This window comes from Tiliqua scincoides, chromosome 3 (genome assembly GCF_035046505.1).
Source record: "Tiliqua scincoides isolate rTilSci1 chromosome 3, rTilSci1.hap2, whole genome shotgun sequence".
In the NCBI taxonomy this organism is placed as follows: Eukaryota; Metazoa; Chordata; class Lepidosauria; order Squamata; family Scincidae; genus Tiliqua; species Tiliqua scincoides.
In genome coordinates this window covers 232656625-232684245 of record NC_089823.1, presented here as the reverse complement: position 1 = coordinate 232684245, position 27621 = coordinate 232656625, and the positions used below count along the sequence as shown (strand labels likewise).

At 45.0% G+C, this 27621-nt stretch overlaps 1 protein-coding gene across 1 annotated transcript in view; it reads left to right on the top strand.

Moving 5' to 3' along the window:
- Nucleotides 1–11263: 11263 nt before the first annotated feature.
- RFC4 (replication factor C subunit 4) overlaps nucleotides 11264–27621 on the top strand; it is a 32338-nt gene continuing 15980 nt past the window's right edge. The window contains exons 1-3 of the mRNA XM_066620584.1: nucleotides 11264–11409; nucleotides 14926–15079; nucleotides 18399–18477. Coding sequence (XP_066476681.1) covers nucleotides 14946–15079; nucleotides 18399–18477 — 213 coding nt within the window. The 5' untranslated portion in view covers nucleotides 11264–11409; nucleotides 14926–14945. The remainder of the gene's footprint in view (nucleotides 11410–14925; nucleotides 15080–18398; nucleotides 18478–27621) is intronic.

The following is a 27621-nucleotide window of genomic DNA, read 5'->3' as shown; positions in this document are numbered from 1 at the left end:
TAGCCGGAGGGACCCTGAACGCTCATTTTTTTCCCCTTTCTTTCTCAGGGAGAGCATCCCTCTCCACCCACCCCGCAGCTGCACCTTTGCTGTTAAGAACTGTGTGTCGGTTATGTTTGCAACGGCAATGGTTGGCAGAACTGGAAGAATGAAGCAACTACAAATCTGACCACGGAGATACACACCCTTGAGCACACACATATACACAGGCAACGTGCCAAAGGAACATTTCAGCACTCCTGTGGGGTATTTGCTGATGAAGAAAGACATGTGCCAGGAGCCATTTCGATCATCCATTCCTCTTGATGCATTAAACACACACACACACACCACTGCAGAGATACAAGTGGGTGTTTGGTGATGGAAGCAAAGAGCACAGGGAAACTACTCTTTCCTTTTCTCAGAATTGACATTGACTAAACCTTGGCTTTTTTCCCCAGAATCTCCTATTGATTCCCACTTTGACATCTTGCAGCCGTTAATCTGTGACTAGAAAGTGCCTGAACACCACCTCAGAATGTCTGAATGGCAGCCCAAGGATCAAAATGGTGGGGGAAAAGCGATAAAAACTTCTCTCTTGTCTACTTTCTCCTAATACTAGAACTTGTGGGTCATCCAGTGAAGCTGATTAGGAGTAGACTGAAAACAGAGAAAAGAAAGTACCTCTGCACACAGCACTGCGCATTATTGACTTGTGGAATTCACTGCCACAAGTTGTGGGGAGCGACCCTGGCTTAGATGACTTCAGATGGGGATAAAGCATGGAGGACACGTCTGTTATCAGACACCAGTCATTATAGCTAAACAGAACCTCTGCCTTCACAAACAGGTTCAGAGGTGGAACCCTGCACAAAATGCTCACTATCCCTCTTCCCCAGTGCACAGAAATTGCATGTTCTTGTAAGACCTTTGCGCCCAAGTATACTGCCTGTTCCTTATATCAAGGCCCCATATATCGTGACACAATACAGACTATGACTGTGCCACAGTCAGAAAGAAGAAACTAAAAAGGTGCCAGCATTGCAGATAACTTAAGAAAGTGAGCCAAACCAAGTCAGATCAAGTTGTCCATACATAGAGAGCGCAATCCTAACCCCTTATGTCAGTGCCTTCCAGCACTGACATAAGAGCAATGCTGCTCTGAGGTAAGGGAACAAACATTCCCTTACTTTGAGGAGGCCTCCGTGAGTGACACCCAACTGAAGGATGCAACACGCGGCCCATTGGCACCACTATGCCAGTGCTGGAGAGCACTGATATAAGGGGTTAGGATTGTGCCCAGAATGTGATTAAGGAACTATGAATATAGACGACATTCCAAGACACATTTTATAGGGAATCCTAAGGCTGAGCTTTGCACCAAGGACAACATATGAACCCACAGCAGAAAACATACAGGAGCAGAGCAAATAACCCAAGAAACTGAATCAAGCCATGGGCTACAGCACACATGTGCACAACAGGATCAAGAAAGTGGGAAACATTCTCAACAGCATTTAACCTGTTTTATAGCTGCATGTTTTTCTTCACACTCTTCCCCAGCCACTGTTGCACTCTTGGACATGTGCAAACCAGAAATTTTCCCAACACACATTTTGGGTGTGAAACAGAGACACAGACATGTAACCATTTAAAAATGAAATCTTCATGTTTCATCCTATTTATATTTACAGACATTTAGTTTCCACCCAGGGCCAGCCCAAGACCTCCTGAAGCAGCATGCCAAATGCTGCCCCCCTTTCCTGATGATGTGCCAGCCTCTGTTCCTCCCACTCACCAACGTTCTAGCTCAGCACTCTTTCCCTCTGCATTTCCTCTTGCCCCTTGACCGCTCTCTTCTTTTTCCAATCCAGGGAGTGGGGAGAGGAGGCGAAGGAGCAGTGGAGGCCAGTAGGTGGACAAAGGTGGGCACACCTCACCAATTTGCTGGCCTGAGACGATTGCTTCATTTGACCTCATAGATGGGCTGGCCCTAATCCCACCTCTCCAATTCCTAAGGAAACTTAAGGCGGTTTAAAAACATCAAAACAATAATTCAGAAAATTACACCCTAAAAGCGAAAGCAACAACAACAACTCAGGGCAAAAAACACCAGTTAGCACAACAGCTAGTGTGCAGGAGTACCAGTGGCACGCCACCAGGTAAGAGAGAGCAGTGGAGGTAATTTGCACAAGCAGGGTGCCCCAATCGATTCAACTCCCAAGGCAGCTGCCTAACCACATGTTCATAGGCCAGCCCTGCAGGCAAGAAATACTGCATCATTGAGAATGAGGCATTCTACACACAGAACAGACTTATAAAGATTCATAGATTTGTAATATGTGTTGAAAGCCTGGACCTCACTTCAGGAATCCCAAAACTTAGACCTCCACCAGATCCTCATTTGTAAGCACAATCAGACTACCAGAAAGTCAGGACTCTTTGTGGATATTCCCATACATATTAATGTGACGGTATTTTATTTGTAGTGTCATACTCTCAAACAGGTGCACTGATGGGTCTCCCACTGAGTTTTCAGCAATTACACATCAGGAGCATAGATTCTGTGTGAACCAAGTGCATGTAACAACTAGACTAGAGCCTGTTTGTGGTTTCAATACATTTTATTTTTAAAGAGATTTGGATGGTTTGTGCATCAAAATCTTGTATTCTTTTTTTTTAACACTTCTTGTTTTACTTTCATTGTTTTATTCTTATGCACTTCTTTGTTAAACATTTTTAAAAGCAGTGTATAAATATATTAAACCAATAACTATAAAATAAACAAGATAATATTATTTAAACTGCAAAGTATCTTTATCACTGGGGTGCTTTTTCATTCTGTGCAGATTCAATAGAATAAAGGTATTATTACCTTACTGTATTATAAGGTAATATTATTATTACCTTGGCAAAGAGGCAAAGAGGCAAAGAAGGAAGGCCCATAGCCAGGGAGACAGACCAGGGACAGACTGCACTTGCTCCCGGTGTGGAAGGGATTGTCACTCCTGAATTGGCCTTTTCAGCCACACTAGACGCTGTTCCAGAACCACTTTTCAGAGCGCGATACCATAGTCTTTCGAGACTGAAGGTTGCCAATACAATAATATTATTACCTTATTAGATTATATATATAATATATAATATTATATAATATAATAATATATAAGGATATTATTATCATCTTATTAATACCTTATTATATTAGTATAATAGCTTTAGTGTAATAGCTAAAGGGCACGCAAAATGGTAAGTACTGATGGTGCCACAGCATGCCATGTAAGCAACCTCTCCCATTCTTCATCTGAGCCATTCTGGGCAGTGTGCAGAAGTTGCTGTTTGGTTCAGTGAGTGCCTGCTCATTGTCCTCATTGTCCATAATGACTCCGATGGCAAGTGGGAGGGGCCACTTACATGGCAAGTTGCAACACCTGCAGTACTTACAGTTTGGCTTCCCCTCTGGCTATGCTACTGTGCAGATCGGTTATCTGAGCAATGTACCCACCTGTGCCTTCCACTGTTCAAATTTTCTCACAATGTGTTTTCATGGGGAGACAAGCAGAGGTAGGAAAAGTGACCTCCAGGTGTACAAAATGTAACCTGGGAAAAAATAATTCTCATAAATCATCAAGCTTTATTTGCTACAAATGATTGCTGTTCACTAACAGGAGAAGACATTATTTTATACACAATTCAAATTACTGGATACAACATCAAAAGGACCAGAGCAATTGTGAGCTCCCCCTCTTTGGTGGTTTACAAGCAGAGGCTGGATGGCCATCTGTCAGGGATGCTATAATAACCTGCACTGAGCAGCGGCTTGGACCAGATGATCTCCAAGGTTACTTCCGATTTATATATTTGTTGATTGAATACAGTTTATCATAGACAGAGTATCACTGGCACAGGCACCACATTTTGCAAGAGAATCTCATGCCAATGTCTTTGAGTTGCTAGGGCAAACCTGATAAGTTTGGTTATTAAATCCAGTCAGATATCATATTAATTTTTTTTATCAACACTTGAGAATAAACTGTATTAGCTTTTAATGGAGTAATGTAGGGCTACCGATATAAAGGGGTACAGAGTGCCTATACCTTTAACCCTTGTATAGAAGAGGGAATTGGGACAGGTGCAGCTTTTTAAAACCTTGGGCTGCACCTGCCCCAATTGCCTCTTCTATACAAGGATTAAAGTTATAGGCATTCTGTCCACCTTTGTATCTGGTAACCTTAGTAATGGGAAGGTAGACTGTTATATTTGTCTTGTTTTACACATTTCAGATTAATTTATTTTGAGCTCCTACCTGCCCAAATGGACATAAGGGGGGGGGGAGAGAGAGAGAGAGAGAGAGTGTGTGTGTGTGTGTGTGAGAGAGAGAGAGAGATTACAGAAAAGGGGTAGACATTTACTTTTGCCTGCTAGTTGAATAGTTGAGAGCATAAGTACCAAAACAGATAAGTAGGTCTCTGGAATTAGAGGAGCCTATTTTTCTTTCTTGTAATTCTCTTTTGTAAAACATAATAGCTATAAGAGTAGGAGGCTTTATTTTTATTGCCCATTGATTTAACAGTTCCATTTTAAATTTTTAAAAGATGGCATTTGAAGGATGAAGGAAATGACATCACACAGGTCTGATAACAATGCTGCTTGCAACAACAAAGAGCCACTGAATAGAATCTAATTGCTGGCATTGTAATTTGCCCTAAAAGAATCACTAAAGCTCATCATGTGGTCCTCTATGATTCAGTTTTTTGGGGGAAGAGGTTATTAGCTGTATTCACTTTGTATTTTGACAAAAATTGGTATTTGTTCATACTATGTTCTTTTGAATTTTCTGCCTTTATCATGTAATTCAACTGTAGGACAGCAGAAATGGATTCTTTGCGCCTTTACTGAACTTAAAAGAGTAAGGGCGCAATCCTAACCCCTTATGTCAGTGCTTTCTAGCACTGACATAAGGGCAATGCAGTTCCGAGGTAAGGGAACAAACATTCACTTACTTTAAGGAGGCCTCTGTGAGTGACACCCAACTGCAGGATGCAGCACATGTCCCATTGGCACCACTATGCCAGTTCTGGAAAGCACTGGCATAAGGGGTAAGGATTGCATCCTAATACCCTCACATTGGAAGCTTAATGCCCCCCCCCCGCCCCACCATTGCTCAATGGATTGAGGAGCTTCAACATTTGAACGTATGGCTTACAGACAACAATTATGCATGAATATATTTTTGGACATTTGGAAAACGTTTTTAGACAAGTTGCTTATTAATATTCTTAGTAATTTTATGTATTTTATTTATGCAATGTATTTTTTCCCTTTTTGTTTTGTTTTTTATTCACTAATAAAGGCAAAGGTGGAGAAAAAATAAACAATAAAGGCTGGATGGGATAAATCAGAGGCAAAATTGGCAAAATTAGAGGCACCCTGGGGTATGAATGACACCTTTATCCTATTCCTGGCAGTGCCACTGGGTGTAGTGACATCAAAATGGCTAGTGCTTTATCCAGCGGAACCACTGAGGCAGCCACTTTCTCCCCCTTCTCCCGGGGAAAGCCCCAGCCCCATAATGGGGCTTCTCAAGTCTGTGCAGGCTATTTTGCTTTGCAGCCTGACACAGAGGATAGGATACAGCAGTGTCAGTGGCGTAGCTAATGAAAGACTAGCCCGGTGCCGAGTGCAAAATGATGCCCCAGAAGTAACATCGCTTCTGGAAGTGATGTCACACCCAGACTTTTTTAAAAGTGAAAAATGGGGCAGAGGCATAGCTAAAGCATTTGTTTCAAAGAAGATTTTGTAGCTGCTCCCCTCCACAACGAAATCAAATTTATTAAGTAAATAAATAAATAAAAAGGTTTCTGGTTAATTGGCCATAACTTTTGATAGAATACAGGTATTCTTGTGCAGTTTGTTTCTTTGAATTCAGCATTAAATTACCTTTTCAATGATATATAATACAATGGTATTATTCATACATACCAACGTTTCACACTTTTGGCCACTAGTGTCAAGTTCAGCTTGTTGTCCCCTAAAGCTTGTTGCCCAGTGCAGTTGCTACTCCCTGTAGCCCCTTAACTACACCACTGAGCAGAGCAGGGCTCTATTGAACTCAGTGGCCTATTTCTGTGAAGACATTAACTATAGTGCTTTCTGAGCAATGAGATATAAGTGCTTTCTGCTTTGCAGCAGAATGAACACAGGATCTTTACTACATTATGCAGGAGCAAGGGTTGGAATAGTGGCCACCAGCATCACCCTAGGACTGAGCTCCCTATGCGTCTGTTAAAAAAAAAAAATCTGCTCATTCAGGGTTTTCACAATGCATCCTTCTTCTTTCACAAAAAAATCAGCCCGCACTAGATGCACTATAAGGAAAATAACTTCCCAAAAGCTCACCTGACAGTTCATTTATTACTAATAGTGCTGACTCTTTGATGCCCTTTACTTGTGATTTGGTGCGATTAACTGGAGGATGCCGCCACCATGCCCAATAACAGGAAGCTATTTATTTCAAATTGACCCAAACAAAATTACAGCCTTCCTTTCTCAGTAGAATGATGTAATTTCAGCATTATGCCTTCCTTGCAGCTTCCTTTTCAATAAAATGTTGTTGCTATAGAGACCGTCTCCAGGTCAACTCTCCACCCATGCATAGCTCCCCTCCCAAGTGGTTTTGCCTGTTGTTTTTTCAGTTTAGCTGCTGGCTGCACCTTTGTTTCATTCAATACTGCATGTGCAGAAACATTTCATCTACAAGTTGCTGCTCTGCAATGCCAGTCACAGCTATGAACACAGAGTAGATAAACACCTTGTGGTGGTGCTACCCGGGCAACAGGGCTGGAATGCATCTATAGCTGCCTACAGCAGAGTACAGAGTTGGCATGCTGCTTAGTCCCTGTGGAAAAGGCTTCATCAATGGCCAGGGGGCCATTCTAACTGACAGCTGCCTGAAGGGAAGGGAGAGACAGGTTAGTTCAATTCAACCACCAGTGGGCTCCCCCAGTGGCGTAGCTAGAGGGGGTGCAAAGCACTAAGCTTTGCAGGGAACCTCATTGCACCATGCAAACAGCCCCTACCCCTCCATGTTAAAGCCAGCTGAATGCCTCCATTTTGCTCCCACTGCCAGGAATGGCTTCAAAGCAGAGGGGCCACTTGCATGGTGCGGTGAGGCACCCTGCAAAACTTGCACCCCCTGTAGCTACTCCACTGGGCTCCCCACACCTGAACAGTTTCATCAGTGGCCATCTGTAAAGCAATTGTACTTGAACTCTGAATAATGTAAGTACCTCCTCGCTGCTACAGCACTTTTCGTACCTTTGTGAAAAAAGTGGTTGTCCGCACAGAGTAGCTTGCAACTGCTCTGAGTGCCTGTGAAGGTGGTGTAGAAGATACTTCAGCGGCAAAGAGGCATCCTTGCCACCACAGTATCTTCTCCTGCGCCCCCTCCCCCATATCATGGGCAGGAAGAAATGGAGGGCAGGCCAGCTCCACCTAGGTATCCACCATCAGGAATGCCAGTTGGCACCCCCTAAAAGCATGGTAATTGGGGCAATGTACCTCCCCTGCCCTCCCTTAGCTATGCCTCTATCTCAGTCCTTATGATGGGGATTAACCCTTGTGAGGGAAAGTGGAGATACAGATCCAATGCTACTTTTGCACCTTTTGCTCTTACTGACAAGTGATGGGGAGGAGATGGCTGCACTTTAAAGCAGAAAACTAGGAGAGGCGGAACTGTGGCAATGATGAGCTCCCCAGCATAAGTCTAGGATGCTGTCTCACCTACGCAACTCACAGCTATTGAGAATCACGTGAGTTTTGCGATAACACATTCAAAAACCAGATGGAAGACTCCAAACTCACAGATTAAGAGGTAAAAAAGTTGGAAAGAGGTTCTTGGATATTCTGGGGCAAAATACTCACAGATGTCTCATGGTCCCATGTGGGAAACCTTATGTGGGTTTTGCATCCAAATGCACAATTACTCCGTGGAAATTTCCATTTCCAACTGGATTTTTGCATGTTTTTGCTTGTTTGGTTTGGTGAGGAGCCCAGTCCCCAGTATGCAGTGCAGGAAAATTACATACTACTCTATAGGCTGTTTCTTATTCAGCTCTCTTCCATTTATGTTAAGCTCATAAGAACATTAAAAAGCCCTGCTAGACCAAGTCAAAGGCCCATTTATTCCTGCACCATTTCTGATAGTGGCCCATCAGCTGCCGCTGGGAAATCCACTAGCAGAACAGAAAGGCACACCTCTCTCCCACCATTGGAAGAAATGACAGATCCTTACACCACAGTGTAAAAAGAACCTCTATGGAGAACTCGTGCAAGGAAAGCACCCTACAGGTAGACCACAGCTGCAATACAAGGACATCTGCAAGAGGGATCTGAAGGCCTTAGGAGTGGACCTCAACAAGTGGGAAACCCTGGCCTCTGAGCGGCCCGCTTGGAGGCAGGCTGTGCAGCATGGCCTTTCCCAGTTTGAAGAGACACTTTGCCAACAGTCTGAGGCAAAGAGGCAAAGAAGGAAGGCCCATAGCCAGGGAGACAGACCAGGCACAGACTGCACTTGCTCCCGGTGTGGAAGGGATTGTCACTCCCGGATTGGCCTTTTCAGCCACACTAGACGCTGTGCCAGAACCACCTTTCAGAGCGCGATACCATAGTCTTTCGAGACTGAAGGTTGCCAATACGATCTCCCACCACTGCTACCCTGCAACTGGAAACTCAGCCAGGAGGGACCAAAATTACCATAAAACAGTTAATGCCCCAAATCCCAACCCAGACAGCCGACCCAGAAGACACCATGGTCTCTATTCTATGGTGTTACTAAGAGCTCCAGCAGGACCAAAAAGGTCGCATTTCTCTTGTCTTGTCAAGGTGGATGATCAGTCCCAAAACCAGGCCTGAAGCCAATCTGAAAGGGATTCAAAGAAATGGTTTCTTCCAGGAGGCTCTGGAACTGGGACACCATCACCAGTTCCATCACCTTGCTCAGAAGTAGGTTAGAAACTGACCAGTAATTATCTCATGCAATGAAGACTAAGGAGGGTGTCTTCAATAAGGGGGCACATCACTGACTGCTTTAAAGCCAGCAGCAACATTCCCTCCCTCAAAGGTGAATTTGCACCTTCACTGTCCACTCAGCCAGTTTCTCTTCCTGAGTTGATCTAAGCTGGGCAAGGATCCAGGGGACACATAGGTGCCCTCATGCTCCAAAAGACCCTGTCCACCCTCAAGTCATACAAGATGAAAATAAACCATATATCACTAGAATCAACAGGTGCAGAGGGAAATTGGAATTGTTAATGAGTTTCCTGCTGCTCTGGATCATTTTTATTGCTGTTTGATTTTACATGTGCTAGCTGTTTGTTGTGATAGGCTGTTTTAAATTTTTTTATATTGTTTCTATGTTGAGATTAACATCAGTCAGTTTCATTGGGTGACTCCTGCTTCTAATATTGGGAGCAAGGAGTAAAGGTTCTCTGTATCCACTTTCTCCAACCCACACATAATTTTATAGGTTTTACTGGGGTGGAGAGGGAAAGCTGCTCTCCCTCACCTAAATAGAGGACACCACTTAAAAGGTGTCCATTTATTTATAAAAGGTACCCCTCCCCCCCCCCCCCCCCGCCAGGAGTATCAGCAGGACAATTGCTTAAGGTTTTAACACTCACACTAGACTAGGCAAGTGGAAATCCCCCCCCCCCTTAGCAAGGGGAAGTACAGCCTGGTCCTCAATATCACCCAGAAAACAGAGAGGCTACAGGGAATCTGCTATCCCATTCCTGCCTGCCCAGAAAGGACTCTGCTCCAACCAACTGCCACAGTTCCCAGGGGGCCTGGAGAAGACAGCAGAAGTCTTCTGCTGATGGCTTTGGGTTTGTTCTGTATTGTTAGTGTAAGCTGCCTTGGAGATCATCTGGATCAAGAGGGGGCATACAGACATATAAAAATGAACAGTCAGTCAGCCCTGGATTTCTACGCTGTCTCCCTAGGCAGGGCCCATAAGAGGGGGGTGCGAGGTGCAAATTGTACCTGGGCCCACAGTAAAAGAGCCAAAGGGGGGAACAAATATTTCTTGAGAACTTACATTTTCAAATCTCCTAAGAACACAGGAACAGCCCTGCTGGATCAGGTCAAAGGCCCATTCAGTCTAGCTTCCTGTATCTCACAGTGGCCCACCAGATGCCTCAGGGAGCACACAAGACAACAAGAGACCTAAATCCTGTTGTCAATTCCTTGGACCTGGCATTCTGAGATCGCCAACTTCTAAAATCAGGAGGCTGTGCATACCCACCGTGGCTTGTAAACTGTGATGAACTTTTCTTCCAGATGAAATCTGTCCAATTCCCTTTTTAAAGGGCAGCTACGCAAGATGCTATCACATCCCATGGCAAGGAATTCCACAGACTAATTACACACTGGGTAAAGAAAGATTTCTTTTGTCTGAGCTAACTCTCAGTTTTAGTGGCTGTGCCCTGGTTCTACTGCTGTGTGAGAGAGAAAAAACCATTTCTTCATGCACACTATCACCATATCCTGTGGCCAAGAGTTCCACAGACACTCGGTTTCAGTGGCTGTCCCCTGGTTGTGGTACTGTGTGAGAAGGAAAAACGCATCCCTCCATCCACTGAATGCGTAATGATATCTTGTGGTCAGGAGTTCCACAGACACTCAGTTTCTGTGGAGGTCTCCTGGTTCTGGTGCTGTGGCAGAGGGAAAAGTGCACCCCCCACCCACTGTCAGCACATCCTGTGGCAGAGAGTTCCACAGACACTCAGTGTGAACGGCTCCCGCAGGGCTGGTGTTCTACGAGAAGAGCTTCCCTCAGTGCTTCCTCCTCTGCCTGGAGACGGCAGGGCTCACTGGACGGGCCGGGGCCGCCTGCCAGCGGAGCAGGGCTCCTGCCAGCCCCACATAACCTGCCGGGTCAACGACACCCGGACTGCAGTCCTTCGCCCGTCCAGGTGCCGCAGTGGCTGCACATGCGCGCTCCACTGCCGCGGCACTTCACCTCCCGCAGTGACGTCAGCCTGCATGGGGCTCGAGACAGCAGTGCGCACGCGCGGCGCTTCTCGCGAGCGGCTTGCCGGTGACGCTGCGAGCAGTGAGGCGCATGCGCACCATCTCTTTGCTCTCGCGCGCTTCAGCCCCTCCCTCGGACGGAGGGCGATCGAGTTACACGTATGCCCATATATGATGTATCACGTGACACGCGTAGTTCTCCTCTTGACCTCGCCTTTTTCCCGTCGTGTCTCCGCCTCTTCCTTCCCGCTCCTGGAGTCAGATCTCTATAGCCGGCCGGATTCCTAGCGCGGCTGGAGGAGGCTGCACCGGGGATGCTGGAGGATGGTTTTGGCGGGAAGAGCTCGCTGCCTGTGAAGGAGCGCGCGGGGAGGGAGCTGTGCGCCCGCCCGCCCGCAGGTGCTGAGGGGAGGGGAGGCTTTCTTCTCAGGGTGGGCGCAGCTGGCCCTTGTGCTGATCGCCTGGCCTCCCCGGGCGGGGGTGTGCGGCTGGTGTTCCCGGGACTGGCTCGGTGCTCGGGCTTCCGCCGCCGGCTCGTCGTCTCGTCCTGGCTGACGGGTGGGCGGGCTCTTCCCTGCTGAGGGTGCTCCTCACTCACTAAGAGAGGCGGCAGCGTCTGGGGCTGCGAGGCTGTGGAACTCTCTGCCACATGATTTGGAGAGGGCGTCCTGTTGGGGCTCCTTCTTCACTAAGAGGCTGCAGCGTCTGAGGCTGCGAGGCTGTGGAACTCCCTGCCACATGATTTGGAGAGGGCCTCCTGATGGGGCTCCTCCCTCACTAAGAGAGGCTGCAGCGTCTGGGGCTGTGAGGCTGTGAAACGCCTTGCGACATGATTTTGTGATGGCACCTGGCCTAGATGCCTTTCAAAGGGATGGGACAGGTTTCTGGAGGAAAAGTCTATCATGGGTTACAAGCCGTGATGGGTATGCACAACATCATGGTTTTAGAAGTAGGCTACCCCAGAAGGTCAGTTGCAAGGGAGGACACCAAGATGCAGATCTCTTGCTGTCTTGTGTGTTCCCTGAGACATCTGGTGGGTCACTGTGAGATACAGGCAACTGGACTAGATGGGCCTTTGGTCTGATCTAGTGGTGATCTTATGTTAGGTTTCAGTTTTGAAAAGTCTTTCCCTAGCATGTAGTTAGTCTTTGGAACGCCTTGCCACAGGATGTGGTGATGGTTGCAAGCAGTAAGGGCATAGGCAGGGAAGGCAGGAGAAGAATCATTTCTCTCATTCATTGGTCTGTGGAACTCCTTACTACAGGATGTGTGTAGATGGCATCTGGTCTAGATGCCTTTAAAAGGGGTTGGACAGATTTCTGGAGGAGTCCATTACAGGTTACAAGCCATAATGTGTATGTGCAACCTCCTGATTGCTGGGTTCTTATGACTGAGGATCTCTCTCCATTCCCTGAAACTGGGCACCCACCGGGGTTTAGAGGAATCAGTCCTCTGACTGGTGGGAAGAACCAAGAGTTGTCCAAAGAACGACCAGGAGAAAAGGAAGGCAGCTTCCAGTTTGACCTGAGTCTTCAGCAATAGAGAGTGGAATCCTGAAGGGGAGGGAATCTGCTGCTGCAGTTGCTCTTGGGGAGCTACCAATGGTGTCTCTATTCTTAACATAGGAACCTAGGCTTTTGTGGTCAAAATTATCACCATTTGTAAGTCTTCCTATGGGCCTTATGTTCCCATTCTTCAAATTTAGTTTTTTCCTTACATTCCACTGTTAAGTATGAAGGGCAAAAAGACTAAAATGCTACTTAAAAACTAAAACTACCGGAAGCAAAGAAGTAAATGACCCAAACACATGTGGATAGTAGGCCTGGCACTGAGGTTTCCCCAACCAAAGTACAAAAAGACCCTAAGTCTTGGCAATGCAGAATAGAATCTACTCCTGAGTTGAATGCACAAGTGTTCTAATTATATGCTTGAGGCCTAGCCTGCTGCTTCATATTACAATAAGCTCTTTTTTTTTCTCCATGCAGAAAGACTTTCCATGTGATCCATATGTAGATTATAGTGTAATTTGCTGGTTGGGTAAACTAATTGACAGTGGTTCAGATACATGGGGGAATATAATAAATATGAGTGATTATTTTGTGTAGTCTATGTATGGCTTGCATGTTTTTCTCTTGAAAAATTCCTCATTCAGATAATTGGAATGTATAGTACCCCTGCTCCTTGAGCAGAGATGTACTTTTTAAAGTGGGATTCTTTTATATTTATCAGGAAGAAAGCAACTGTTCATATTAATCTCAGTCCAGCATCAGTGGATATTTGCTAAAGCGTCTCATTGTCTGTCTGTCTGTCTGTCTGTCTGTCTGTCTGTCTCTCTCTCTCTCTCTCTCTCTCTCTCTCTCTCTCTCTCTCAAGATTTTTAATTTTTCTAGGGCAGCATTTTTATTTATTGCTACGTAAAGTACATTTAGAACATTTTTTATTGAAATACCATATCTAAATATTCTAAGCAAAGAAATGCATAATTCTGTACAAAAATAAATGATAGCAGTCCTTGGAGGGAGGGCAGAATCAGTGTCCCATTGTCTTCCAGCCAGGCATGTACCAAGGCCTGCTAATCTACAGCAATTTTGGTTTCCGTCTCCAATGGTGGTTACTACGTTTTTCTATTTTTAATTTGGATTTGTGTTTATAGAATATAAGTTTCAAAGAACCAGACCATTACTGTTGGAGGTGACTAAAAAAATCCCTGTCTACTTTGCAGTTTAAACACCAGGTCATATAAAATCTCCCTGTTATGTTCTGAGTATTACTGAAGGGAAATACAGTGGTGCCTCGCATAATGAAATTAATTGGTTCCGCGAGTCCTTTCGTTATGCGAGTTTTTCGTTTTGCGAAGCGCTTTTTCCCATAGGAATGCATTGAAATTTAATTAATGCGTTCCTATGGGCAAAAAAAGTCAGAACAAAGTCAAATTTGGTTTACAAAGTGTTTATTAAGTTCTCTTTAAAGACATACCGTATTTTTCGCTCCATGTAAAGTGAACAGCAGTCAACAGTGGCATTAAGAACCATTATCACTGTCATTAACAAATGGAGAGACTTAAAGGTTTGAGTACTCTAGTTCTCTGGAAACCCCAAGAACTCCTAATCGCTAGTCAGAATTTATGAAGCTCATTTGCTCACAATCACTGACATCACTTTCTTCGCTGTCTTCCTCCCCCTTCCTTAGGGTGAATGTGAGCATAAATTGGCATGAAGATCTCCCGCTCCCTAGGGTGAATGTGAGCATAAACTGGCATGAAGATCCCCCCCTTCCTTCGGGTGAATGTGATCATAAACCGGCATGAAGATCCCCCGCTCCCTAGGGTGAATGTGATCATAAACCGGCATGAAGATCCCCCGCTCCCTAGGGTGAATGTGATCATAAACTGGCATGAAGATCCCCCGCTCCCTAGGGTGAATGTGAGCATAAACCGGCATGAAGATCCCCCGCTCCCTAGGGTGAATGTGAGCATAAACCGGCATGAAGATCCCCCGCTCCCTAGGGTGAATGTGAGCATAAACCGGCATGAAGATCCCCCGCTCCCTAGGGTGAATGTGATCATAAACCGGCATGAAGATCCCCCGCTCCCTAGGGTGAATGTGATCATAAACTGGCATGAAGATCCCCCCCTTCCTTAGGGTGAATGTGAGCATAAACTGGCATAAAGATCCCCCCTTAAAACAAAACAAAACAAAATTCGTCTTGCGAAGCACGGGTCATAAAAATTTGTTGTGCGAGTCACCAAAAATCACAAAATGCTTTCGTTCTGTGAGTTTTTCGGTGCGCGAGGCATTCGTTATGCAAGGCACCACTGTAGTTCATTGTTTCTATAACAACAATGCTAATATAAATTGAATTGTTTGGAAAGTAATGATAATACCTGTTAACCGTTCTTCCTTTGTTCCTCTACAGTCTGGTAAAAGACAGTGGCAATGCAAGCATTTCTGAAAGGTCGCTCTTCAGTAAGCACCAAACCTTTATCTACCAAGGAGCGTGGAACAGCTACCACTGCAGGAAGCAGTGGAGAAGGCAAGAGAGTCAGACCCATCCCTTGGGTGGAAAAATAGTAAGTACTGATCTGTAGCTCTGGTTGTTGTAAATGTTTAGGATGAATGCAAGAGGGTGTAATGAAGGGGGAAATAACCAGGATGATTGTAACCACTGGATGTCTCCACTTATTTTGTTTTTCTCATTCCACTGGCCTTCTGTTTTATTTACAGCAGTAAGTACTGAAGACAGTGGCATGAGCCAGAAGTGCTTCAGGTCTTTGGAACCCTGCCTTGTAAGATTTAATTTCAACTTATCTGCTCTCATCCAGTCCCTCCCTGACTTCAGGCAATGATCTAGAACAGCGGTTCCCAAAGTGGTGGTTTGTGACCCACCATGGGAACCATGGGAACCATTCCCCCTTAAGTGGAGTGACTGCTCCAGTGGCAGTGAAGGCAGTGCAACAATTGCAGCTCTGTTGCTTCCGGGAGCTTGTTTTGTATCTGAGAGGCAGAGTTGGCCTCTTGTAGACTCCTGGAGGCTTGCAGCCCCCTCTGATGTCCTCCATGGCTGTGTAAATACTCCATGGCTGCGTAAACAATCCTTATATCTGATCAGCAGCTACTTCTGTTTTCATGTAAAAACCGGAAGTAACTGCTGATTGGTGATAAGATTGTTTACACAGCGACCAGGGACATAGGAGGGAGCTGTAATCACTGCAGTGCTCGCTGTGCCCCTCCCTGCCCACACAAACACTTACCTGGTTCCCCATTCCCCTGTAGGGTTTTGGGAACCACTAATATAGGACTTCTACAGCTTGCTCAGCGTTTGATGGAATTCCAGACCTTTGCATAAAACCATGTAGAGCAGAGGTGTCAAACATAAGGCCCAGGGGCTGGATGCGGCCCATGGAAGCTTTTAATCTGGCCCTTAGGCTCTCATCTGCTGAGCAGTGCTGAGGTGTTACTTCTGAAAGGGCAGCCCACGTGAAAATTGGGCTCTCCCATATTTTGAAATATGATCAAGATTTGCATATTTTCTCTTATGTCTTTTGCAGCTAATGAGTTCCTAAGTGAGAAAAAGTGCTTATTTTTGGTTATGACCTGTTTAATGACATCATTTTCTGCCTAATGACATCACTTCCAGCCCTCAGCAGGCATCATAAATGCTATTCGGCTCTTGGTTTGAAACGAGTTTGACACCCCTGTTCTAGAGGTTTTGTGCAGATGCTAAATAATACAGGGGACAGAATGGAACCCTGTGGCATGCTAGAGGTCGGGGTGCAAAACAGGAGTTACCCAGTACTGTCTTCTGGGATCTATCCGTGGAAAGGACTGGAACCACAGCAAGGTAGTCACCCCTCCCATGTCTGGCCAGATGACCTAGAAGGGCACCATAGTCAATGGTGTTTAAAGCTACTAAGAGGTCCAGCAGTTTCTTATCTGTGATGGGATAGCATCAGTTACCCATATTGTGATATAGCTGCAATAGAATGGGTTCTGAACTGGAGGAAAAATCCATCACAGGTTACAAGCCATGATGCGTATGTGCAACCTCTTGATGTCAGAAATGCATTATGTCAGAATGCCAGATGCGAGGGAGGGCACCAGGATGCAGGTCCCTTGTTGTCTTGTGTGCTCCCTGGGGCATTTGGTGGGCCACTGTGAGATCCAGGAAGCTGGGCTAGATGGGCCTATGCCTGATCCAGCAGGGCTTATGTTCTTCACTGTTTCAGTTAAAAAAAAATACAGTTTTTGGTGTATAAACTGAATATTTCTTAATAGAAACAAGTGAAAGTAGTGCACAATTAAAATTGAAAAGATCCCACATACTGTAAATAAACTCAGAAGCTGCAGAATATGAATTGTAAAACTGAATTGGCTTTATTGTTCATTTTTAAAATTTTATATGCTGCCAACCAAGTTTTGTGCTAACCAGTCAAGGAAGCTCACAAATCCAGAATAAAAACAGTACAAAAGGAATAAAATGGAACATTAAAAAACAAAGCACAGCACTAGCTGAAAAACAGCAGAGAAAGAAGCAGCTCAACTTAAACCAAGATATTACAGTAGAGAAACATTTTTGCAAGTCTATGGAAAAACAAATAGGGTGGGGGCTGCATGGATGTTCACTGTAATGGAGTTCCACAAGTTGGGAACCGCAACAGAGAAATTTCTCCATATCATTTAAGAAGCTTTCCATTGAAGAACAATTTGATTTGTGATAAAAAGAATACAGCAAGTGAGAACAAAACAGACATGCATTTTGCATTGAGTTATGTAGGAGGGGCACCACAGCAAGAGTCTTGTTCTTTTTCCTTCAAACACTCTGACTTTGGTAAAGGGGGATAACAAAGCATGGCTTTACTTAGTGATCTGAAAATTAATCCATCCTTTAGTTTTGATATTAGTATTTAGAAGGCTTGTCATTCAGTTTAAGAAATCTTAGTAAATTAAGGGCCCAATCCTATCCAATTTTCTAGCACCTATTTAGCTACAATGCAGCCCCAAGGTAAGGGAACAGGCATCTTGAGGAGGCCACTGTGATTGCCCCCCATATTGCAGAATGCAGTGCATCCCTGTTGGAACAACTGCATCAGTTTTTGCTAAAAGGTTGGTTAGGATTGACTCTAAGATTTGCTTAAGTGTGAGTTTAGTTGATTACAATGACAGTGCAAAAAATTGCATTGAAGCAACATGCCACACACACTTGGACTAAATGTTAAGTATGCATTAGTCATTGCCTTAGAGCACTGGTTCCCAACCCGTGGTCCATGGACCACAGGTAGTCCGCAAGACCCTCAGAAGTGGTCTGTGAGGTGTCAAAAGAAATGATTGCCTTCTATCACTTCCAGCATCTCACCAAGCGTGTGCTCTCCCATGGACCACTGAAGTGTCAGCTGTGGCTGTGGGTGGTCCATTCTCTGCCCTTTCTGGTTGTCCATGAGGGAATGCTAACTCGGGAGTCACTTCCCCACAAACCACCACAGAGGGCAGAGAATGAACAACCCACAACTGGCAACAAAAACGGCACATACATCTTCTCTAGAAAGAATAAGTCTCTAATAAATCTTCTGTAATTACAAATTTAAACATTTTTTTGTGTGTACAGGGGTGGGGGAGTTGCATGTGGTCCATGACAATTTCACTTTTTGCTTCAGTGGTCCATGGTCTCCTAAAGGTTGGAAACCACTGCCTTAGAGGGAGCATGCTTTTCTTCTAAGTTGGTGCTTTGCCATCTGAAGTTTTTATAGGTACTTGCATTAAAAATATGTTTAAAACTTCCTGCCTGATTAATTAGAGCACCTTTTGACTGATCAAAAGCTTTAACATTGACTGAATAGTATAGCCCTAGTAATATGTGTTACTGTTTTTCACTTTTCTCTCTCTTGAATCCAGCCGCCCAAAGCGTGTGGATGAAGTTGCGTTTCAAGATGAAGTTGTTGCTGTGCTGAAGAAGTCTTTAGAGGGAGCTGATGTGAGTACCGCTGTTCCCTTTAATGAATTTTAACATATGCAAGTTGAAATTTTCCTGGAACGATCCTTGAGTAGAAGAGAATTTGAGCTCTGCATTATTGCCTTATAAATCTTTCACAGTAGAATGATTGTGATGAGTAAGCCAGCTTCCTGAGTATCTTCAGTAGCATAGTGTTCTTACATTTTCAGTGCTGTTCATTCTATATATTCTATATATACCGCCTTTCTGGTCATCGGATTACTCCTCTGACTTTATTCAAGGCGGTTTACATAGGCAGGCATTTCTAAATCCCTCAAGGGGATTTTTACAATCATAGAGGTTCTCTCTTTCAAGAACCAACAACATTTCAGAATGGATCTTCCTGGTTTGGTCTCACTTCTGGCCTCCAGTTCTCCTATGCAGTCTAACAAGCAGCTCCATCTCACACATGGAGGGCAGCCAAGATGCTTCTTGCTCACACCAAGAGCAGGTGGAATCACTCAGCTCGGCTTGTCAGCTGCTTCAAGTTCTTGCCATTCTCAGCCGTTCAGGGAGCTGCCGGTGTCCTTGAATTGGCGACCTTCTGATGTTATCTTCGGGCTAACGGAGGCTCTACCCTCTAGACCAGGGGTGCCCAAACCCCAGCCCTGGGGCCACTTGCGGCCCTCGAGGACTCCCAATGTGGCCCTCAGGGAGGCCCCAGTCTCTGGCCCTCTGGATAGACTTGCTGGAGCCCACAATGGCCCAACGCAACTGCTCTCAGCGTGAGGGCAACTGTTTAACCTCTCACGTGAGCTGTGGGATGAGGACTCCCTCCACTGCTTGCTGTTTCACGTCTGTGATGCGGTAGCAGCAGCAAAGGAAAGGCCAGCCTTGCTTTGTGTAAGGCCTTTTATAGGCCTTGAGTTATAGCAAGACCTTCATTCATTCATATGTTCATCTTTAATATATTCATTTCTGTGAACTTATGTAAATTTATTCAAATTTGAAATGTAAATTAATTCCCCCCCAGCCCCCAAAACATTGTCAGAGAGATGATGTGGCCCTCCTGCCAAAATCTTTGGACACCCCTGCTCTAGACCAGAACTCCTGCCTTTTCTTCTTGTTTTTTTTTTTTTAAATTGTGGTTGTAATTTGTTTCCCTGTGTGAGGGAAGCACAAGAACAGGCTGCCAAGGGGGACAGGTGCGTAGCAGCATACACCTCTTCCTGCTTCCTGTTTTCCCTGTTTACTGGCTAAGCAGCTGAATGAGGTAGAAACACTGGTAATTCCTATGCAGTGTCACCATTGTAGGCTACAGAGACCAGGCAGGGGAGGGGAAAACTCGCCTTCCAAGAAAGTACTGACCCCCCCCCCCCCCCCCCGTGCATTGCATCTTTAAACCAATGAATTTGACAGGCTGGGCTTGGAATAAAAAGGGAAAACAAAGTCTGGGAATGCATCTAGTTAGGATTATAGGCAATACTTACTTTCTCCCAGGAATTCTCAGTCCCTGTGCTTACTGTAGAGTGAGAGTGCCTTCCATGTTACCAGCATTACATGCACCAAGTGCCATTCACAATAGACTGGCATAAAACTCTCTGAGCTTTCTTGTCCTTGGACTTAAGAAATCTAGGTTTGATTATGTCAGCAAGTTCCCAGACTGGAAAAGTGGAACCCACCTGGCCACTCGATTGCACCCTGGCTACTCGGTTGACAAGCACATGCCTTTCTCAGGACTCCAGACTGGCAAAAGTACTCTGAATCCACAAATGCATGTGGCTGGCTGATAATGGAGTTTCAAAGAACAAAGAGCTGCTTGCAGAAGGATTCCTAGCAGCTTTTTAGGTTGTTAAATTGGACCTTCACAGGAACTTCTAGGGGTGGGTGGGTTGGTGGTGGTTAGAAATTTCTAACAATAGACAAAAACAGGAGAGAGCAGGGCATTCATTGCACCGTGAGGCAGGCTTCACATCTTTCATGGTGAAGGTGAAAACAACTTGCATACTGTTTTGACAGCTGTGTGTTCTGTGTATGTGCTAACTGTCTCAAGCATAATAAAACTCCTTTAAAAATTGCACTAGAATATAAATTGGGGTGCCCAAACCCCGGCCCAGGGGCCACTTGTGGCCCTCAGTGACTCCCAGTCCAGCCCACGGGGAGCCCACAGTCTCTAATGAACCTCTGCCCCTCCAGAGACTTGCTGGAGCCTGTGCTGGCCGGACGCAACTGCTCTCAGCGTGAGGGCAACTGTTTGACACCTTGCATGAGCTGTGGAACGAGGGCTCCCTCCTCTGCTTGCTGTTTCACATCTGTGATGCAGCAGCAGCGAAGGAGAGGCCAGCCTTGCTTTGTGCAAGGCCTTTTATAGGCCTTGAGCGATCACAAGACCTTCATTCATTCATATAAGTTCCATCTCTAATATATTCGTTTATGTAAATTTATTCAAATTTGAAATGTAAATTCATTGCTTATGCTCCTGGTCCCCAACACAGTGTCCAAGAGATGATGTGGCCCTCCTGCCAAAAAGTTTGGACACCCCTGATATAAATGTAAGGACATTGTTGTCTTGCTGGGTTTTTTGCCTTCAAAAAGAGAGAAAGTGGCTTGTCATTTAAATAGTCAATTATAACAGTAACTCACCAAAGTGCTTGAGTTCATAAGAGATGAAATGCTGCTTCTGTTTAGTAGACCGATATTCAGTGCCTCAAATGACTCCTGAAGCTGGCTGGGCTGTTCTATTTTGAGTCTACTATTTTTGTCCTTATTGAGCTGAACCAAAACGTTTATGGAAATGATAATGTGCTGAGCTTAACTTTTATGTTTTTCCAAGTGAAGAAGATGTTAAGACGCAGGTTTGACTTGCAAATTAAGTTTTGTATATGACATGAATGAATAAATTATAATAATTTGTTTAGTTATTAGCTGAAAAAATACTATTGGCTAGAATCCAAAGAACCACACAACTAGTCCTGAATGCCTGAGAGGTTTGGGGCTTCAGTTTTTCATACATTAACCCCATTCTCTTTTTTCTTTTTCGCATTTTTATACCTCCCTTCCCCCAAGGAGCTCAGGGTGATGTGCATAGCTCCTCCTTTCCTTTTGTCCTCACAACACCCCTGTGAGATAGGTGAGGCTGAGAGATATTGCCTGGCCCAAAAGAGTGAACCACTTTTCAAACTGAGGGGACCAAGAGAGGCAGATTGCAATATGACGAGGAACTTTTTGAAGGCTGCATTTAGGTGCTTTGTTTACAAAACATCTTTGTTTTGGGTTTCATCCTGTTGCAGTTCCCTTCTTGCTTCTAGTAATAGGTTTGATTTCCTCAAGCTGTGATGCATTTGTGCAACCTCCTGATTTTAGAAGTAGGCTATCTGATAATGCCAGATGCAAGGGAAGGCATCAAGGATGCAGGTCTCTTGTTGTCTTGTGTGCTCCCTGAGGCATCTGGTGGGCCACTGTGAGATACAGGAAGCTGCACTAGATGGGCTTTTGGCCTGATACAGTGGGGCTCTTCTTATGTTCTTAAGAAACCCACATACAGTGGTGCCTCGCAAGACGAAATTAATTCATTCCGCGAGTCGTTTCGTATTGTGAAATTTTCGTCTTGCGAGGCATCACTGCAAACTGCAAAGAAAAAAGCAAAAAAATTCATCTTGCGAAGCACGGCCATAGAAAAATTCGTTTTGCGAGTCACCAAAAACATCGCAAAACACTTTCGTCTTGCGAGTTTTTCGTTGCGTGAGGCATTCGTCTTGGCACCACTGTATAATTATTTATGTGGGCTTGTTATCCTGAGGGCTCCTGAGAAGAATAATTAGCAATTAGAACATTTCTCTCTCCTTTGTTGTTAAGATATAGGATGCAAAACAGCTGAGATTAAGCACACTTGAATCACACTGAATGGAAGAACTGGGCATGTCTGCTGCCTGGATTTCTGCATCTCACCTCGTTCCTCATGCCTTAGGTGAGGGGAAACCCTGTGTGGGCCCTCGTTAGAAGTCTTGCCAGAAACCTATCCATAACTCTGTAACGGGCAACCCAATCCTATCTTGCGCTGTAACAGGCAGGCAAGTCGGCCTGTGATGTATCCAGTGCAGGTTTGGGGCTATCTGAAGCTCGGCCCAAGGCAAGGGGAAACTCTTACCCTGGGGAGAGCCACAGCAGCCCCAATGGCTCTACCTGGATCTGCACCACTGAAATCATTGCTCGAATCTGAGCAGCCTGGATCTGCACCTGAGAACGGGGTTAGGATCCAGCATAAGTGCCAGATCCTGGCCCCGCCTCCTGCTCCCCACGGAAATGCCCACTGCTCACCCTCCCTTGCCCTAAAACGCCTCCTCCCTGCCCACACCCACCCGACCCCTGCACTGACCAAGCTCAACTGGTTCAAACTTGCCCTGCCTGGGGCCTGTGTCAGCATGGGGAGGTGCGCTGGCCTATCTCCCCTTATGTCAGTGCAAAAATGCTTTACGTCACTTTTGCAGTGATGGGCCAGCGCAAGGGACTTGTGCCGGCCTATCTGCTGGTCTGGATTGCACCCTAAAGCAGTTAAGTTTACTGACACCTGCATGAAGGCTGTATTCAGTAGTTAAGATTCAAAAAGTTCTCAAGTCTGCAAATGCTTAGAAGACTTCAGACCATTGTTTAGAAGACTTTCAGAGTCCACTTCCTTCAGAAGCTGTACCATAGTCCTATGCCAGATCACACGTAGATCCCTCCGTCCAGTAGCAAATGAAATTTTTTGTAGCCCCAACTCCTGGTGTGATAAGTGCTTGTACATTTGTTTTTTGTTTCCTGAACCCTATGTTCTTATAGTTTAAACATGCCAGCTGTTAAAGAACATGGCCAATAGAAGCAGACAATGTGATTTAATTGGTGGGGAAGAGGACAGATGCTCTTAAAAAAGAGCTGTAGGGCAGAGGGTGCTTGCTGCTAAATGAGGTGTGAGACGCACACTTCTGTAGAACCTGAGGAATAAGGGAACCTTACTGCTGCCCTATTGCTGTCTGACACCATGATATCATCAAAAAAAGAAAAGAAAAGAAATGTTGGGCTGTTATACTTGTATAAGGGCATACTGGATTTCATGGAATAGTTGACCATGTTCAAATAGGTACCCAGGTGATAGGCAGAGTAGGGTCGAGGTGCTAGTTTTCTTATGGCTTGTTGAATCCACTTCCCTTGCAGAAATCTCTGTATACCAAATGTGTTTGCACAATGAGTTGTAAACTCCCAAGTAGTTGGAGCCTTCTTGTAATCGCAGTATGGTTCCTATAACCTATTGCTACTTAATGATGAGTAAGTGCTGGAAATAGTATGACTTGGTGATGTTACAAGCTTGGCTAAAAATACAGCCATTAAGTTAAAGGATTAGGATATTCGTTGTCAGACTATAGTGTAAATGCTGGTTATGAATTTCAGTGTGAAATCTGAGCATGTGGTTTTAGTGCATTAAATAAGCATATTTAAGTAGAAATAGTAACGTCTTCGGTAAAATTTCAGGACAATAGAAAGGAATAAAGTTGTGTTCCCTGTTATCAACACAAATCTGCAAACACTATAGTACTATATTCCTTTCATATCATTATCATCATACTGTGAAACCTGAAATTCAGACACACTGTTTGGCATGATCCCAGTATACTCCAAAAAATATAAGCTGGAACTGAAGAGGGGAACGACTAGATCTCTACTGGAGACTTTGGACTTGGAACAGCTCCCTATACCGCATGGCAAACAACTTTTAGAACTCAGTTCCGAGAGATAGTCGCAAAGCACTAGAAGCACTCAAATGAAATAAATCTGCAGGAGATTTAGGCCAAACAGGAGTTACTACACAGGACTGAATAACCTGTGGGATTAGATGCCACCAGATGTGGTGATGGTCACTTGCTTGGAGGACTTTAAAAGGAGATTGAACAAATTCATGGAGGAGAGTTCTCTTGGTGGTTACTGGTCAATACGGGTATGCCCTATTTCCAGGTTCAGCAGCAATGTGCTTCTGAATACCAGTTGCAGGGGTGCAATAGTGGGAGGGTGGGTGTCTTTAGCTTGTGGGCTTTCCAGAGTCACTTGGTAGGCCACTGTGCAAAACAGGATGTTGGCCTGATCCTATAGGGTTTTTAAAAAGATCATTTTCAGTACTGAGACAAGATAGACATTCCAATTCAAGTTTTAGTTTTGTGAAAAGGATAAAGGGAGGGAAAGCCTGGTGACTTTCAAAAACTGTTTGTGATGTGGCATGATGCCTATGGCTGAAAGAGAGTCATTGGACATAACCTACAACCTTTGGCATGCCTAAATGCTCTTTGGACCCCAGCCTGAATGCGTGGGTTTTTGTTTTGAGGCTTTAAAAAAAAGGAAAATTCATGTTTATTACTCTGCAGATCTGAGAAGCCCCATAAGGCAGGCTGGAACTTTCCTCAGCAAACATCTCCTTACCTGAGTAGATCCTCCTCCTCCTTCTAACTTGCACTGGATACAGTGCAGGTCATGCAGCTTGGCTGTGCCAGTGCTGGTTATGATTGGGGATGTAAATCTGTTAGGCCTTACTTCATTATACTGAAATGAGACATTCCTAGGTCTTGGTTCTGTTGCTCTGTTGGGTTATTCTGTTGGGTTATTCTGTCATTCTGTTGGGTTATGTCAGAATGCCAGATGCAAGGGAGGGCACCAGGATGAGGTCTCTTGTTATCTGGTGTGCTCCCTGGGGCATTTGGTGGGCTGCTGTGAGATACAGGAAGCTGGACTAGATGGGCCTATGGCCTGATCCAGTGGGGCTGTTCTTATGTTCTTATGCTCTGAAATGGCTCTGCTGCTTTGTGTGGAGCAGCACATGAAGTCTAGGAATTTGCAGGGTTGTTAGGGGAAGGGATGCTGAGATGCGAAGAATCTGTATCTTGTGAAGTAGACTGTAGTCAATGAAAGGTAATACTATAATAATTTATTAGCCTTTATAATGCCGCAAGACTGTTTATTGCTACAGACTGATATTGCTACTGTCCTGGCAGTGGTTAACATAATGATAGTCAACAGTTAATCTGGGTATGTAAATGGTGTGTGTTGTACAAATAGAGGTTAAATGTAGATGACTACATTTGGACACACTGCAAATAAAACAGAACCCATGAAATGCACCATAGATACTTGCCTATAAGTTGATCTCACAGATGAGTTGAGGGCAGGCTTTGAGCCAAAAATCATGGCATTTCCTATGACCCTTGGATGTTGGGGGGGGGGGGGAGTTTAAACTTGCAGGGGGGTCTGACTATAGTTTTGTCTGATTTTACCCAAGGTCATATCCTGAAAAATAACCTACTCGTAATCGTTACTGAAGAACTGTAGTCTCTAATTTATTAAATATATAATAAAAGATCATAAGATACATTTTTATTCTTTAACTTTTTAAATTCTGTACTCAATAACCATTTTGTAAACACTATCAAAATAAGTGCACTGTAAACAACATACAAGTAGAACAGTAGTTCCCAACCTGGGGTACATGTACCCCTGGGGCACTCGACAGGACCTTTAGGGGTACTTGAAAGAGAATTGAATAATGGCAGAAAAAGGCAGGTGGTGTTCCAGAATGCCTTGCAGAGCCAGCAAGGCAGGAAGGAGGGTAGCTAGTTGGTTGTGAAAGCCCTACCAATAGCTAGTTTTTGATCATCAATTCATGTATGAATCAGTGATTGAAAACCAGCACAGTAAAAAAACCGGAAACATAATATGGAAAGTGATCAATTACCAAGAATTTTTCAGGAGACTTTAGGACACAGTGAAAAGGCATAGTCTTCAGTTCTTCAAACAAATAAAAAGAGAAAATACTGTGATGAATACATAGTATGGGTTTTCATAAAGAGGAGATAAGGGCTTATATTCATATTAATGTCAAACTTTTTGCTAATATGAGGGTATAATATATGGAAATTGGCTACGCAAGTTCATATAATATATGGAAAGGGGTACGCAAGTGAAAAAAGGTTGGGAAGCACTGCAGAAGAACCATTAATCAAATCCTTCTTTAAGGTGCTGTTACCAAAAAGGGCTGTTTTGTATAGGGCTGGGGTCGGCAACCTGCCATTCTGGAGACGCAAGCGGCTCTTTCAGCCTTCTCCTGCGGGGCCAAGCCGTGGGGGGAGGGGCACGCCCCTCCCGTGAAGCTGCCGCTGCTCACCAGCCCGAGTGCACAGGCGCAGCTCCCTCACCTCCTGTGGCTGCGCCCCATAGGAGAGGGCATGAACGGCTGGCGGATCAGCTCCTGCCCAAAGAGCCCGCGCCGCCGCCGCCGCACGTTCCCTGCCGCCCGAGCTGCAGCGCCAGCCGCCTGCCCGTGTAGGGGAGGGTGCGTAAACCTGACCCCACGGAGCCAAGGCAAAAGCAAGCAATTGAGTGCAGCTGCTCTGTCCTCCTTCCAAGCTCAGGGCACAATCCTGTGCGTGTCTCCTCAGAAGTAAGTCCCATTGAACACCCTGAGCACACGGGCTGCAGCTGTGCCCCATTGGAGAGGGCGGAGCAGCTCCTCTGCCGAGAGCGAGCCCCGTCCCCGCACGTTCCCTCCTGCCGGAGCCGGAGCCCGAGCCTGTCTCCTCAGAAGTAAGTCCCATTGTGCTTGCTCCCAGGAAAGTGTGCACAGGATTACAGCCTTCAAGCTCCCCACTCAGCATCCCCCGGTCACTCACTCACACTCTCACTGCCCTATTTCCTTCACTTGGAAACTTGAAAGGGGTTTGGAGACCCCTGCACCAGATGGTAGTCTGTATATGTTTGTATACTGTACGTGTAACATACTGTATAAGTAGCACCAAAGCATATTTAATGGTTGGGAAGTAATTACCGTTAGTATGCCTTTTATTTTATGCAGTTTTGAACTCTTAGCTTGTTTGTTCAGGAGCACCTTTGTGAACAGTGTTAAGTAGTACTAAGTGTCTTGTTCAGAGGTAGTATTGTGTGGAAAGGCATTTACAGAAGTACAGAAGTAAATGACAGTAAAGAATGACAGTATCCTTCACAAGCAGTTCACCTGTGCACAATTTAAAACAGTTGTTCTCCAAATGTGGGTCTGGACCTGATTTTTAGTGGGACCTAGAAGAGGGAGGTGTATTATATAACTGTGACCTACAAGAGGGTAGCGCAAACTATATATGCAGTGTATATATACTCCCCTGGGAGTGAGCCCCATTG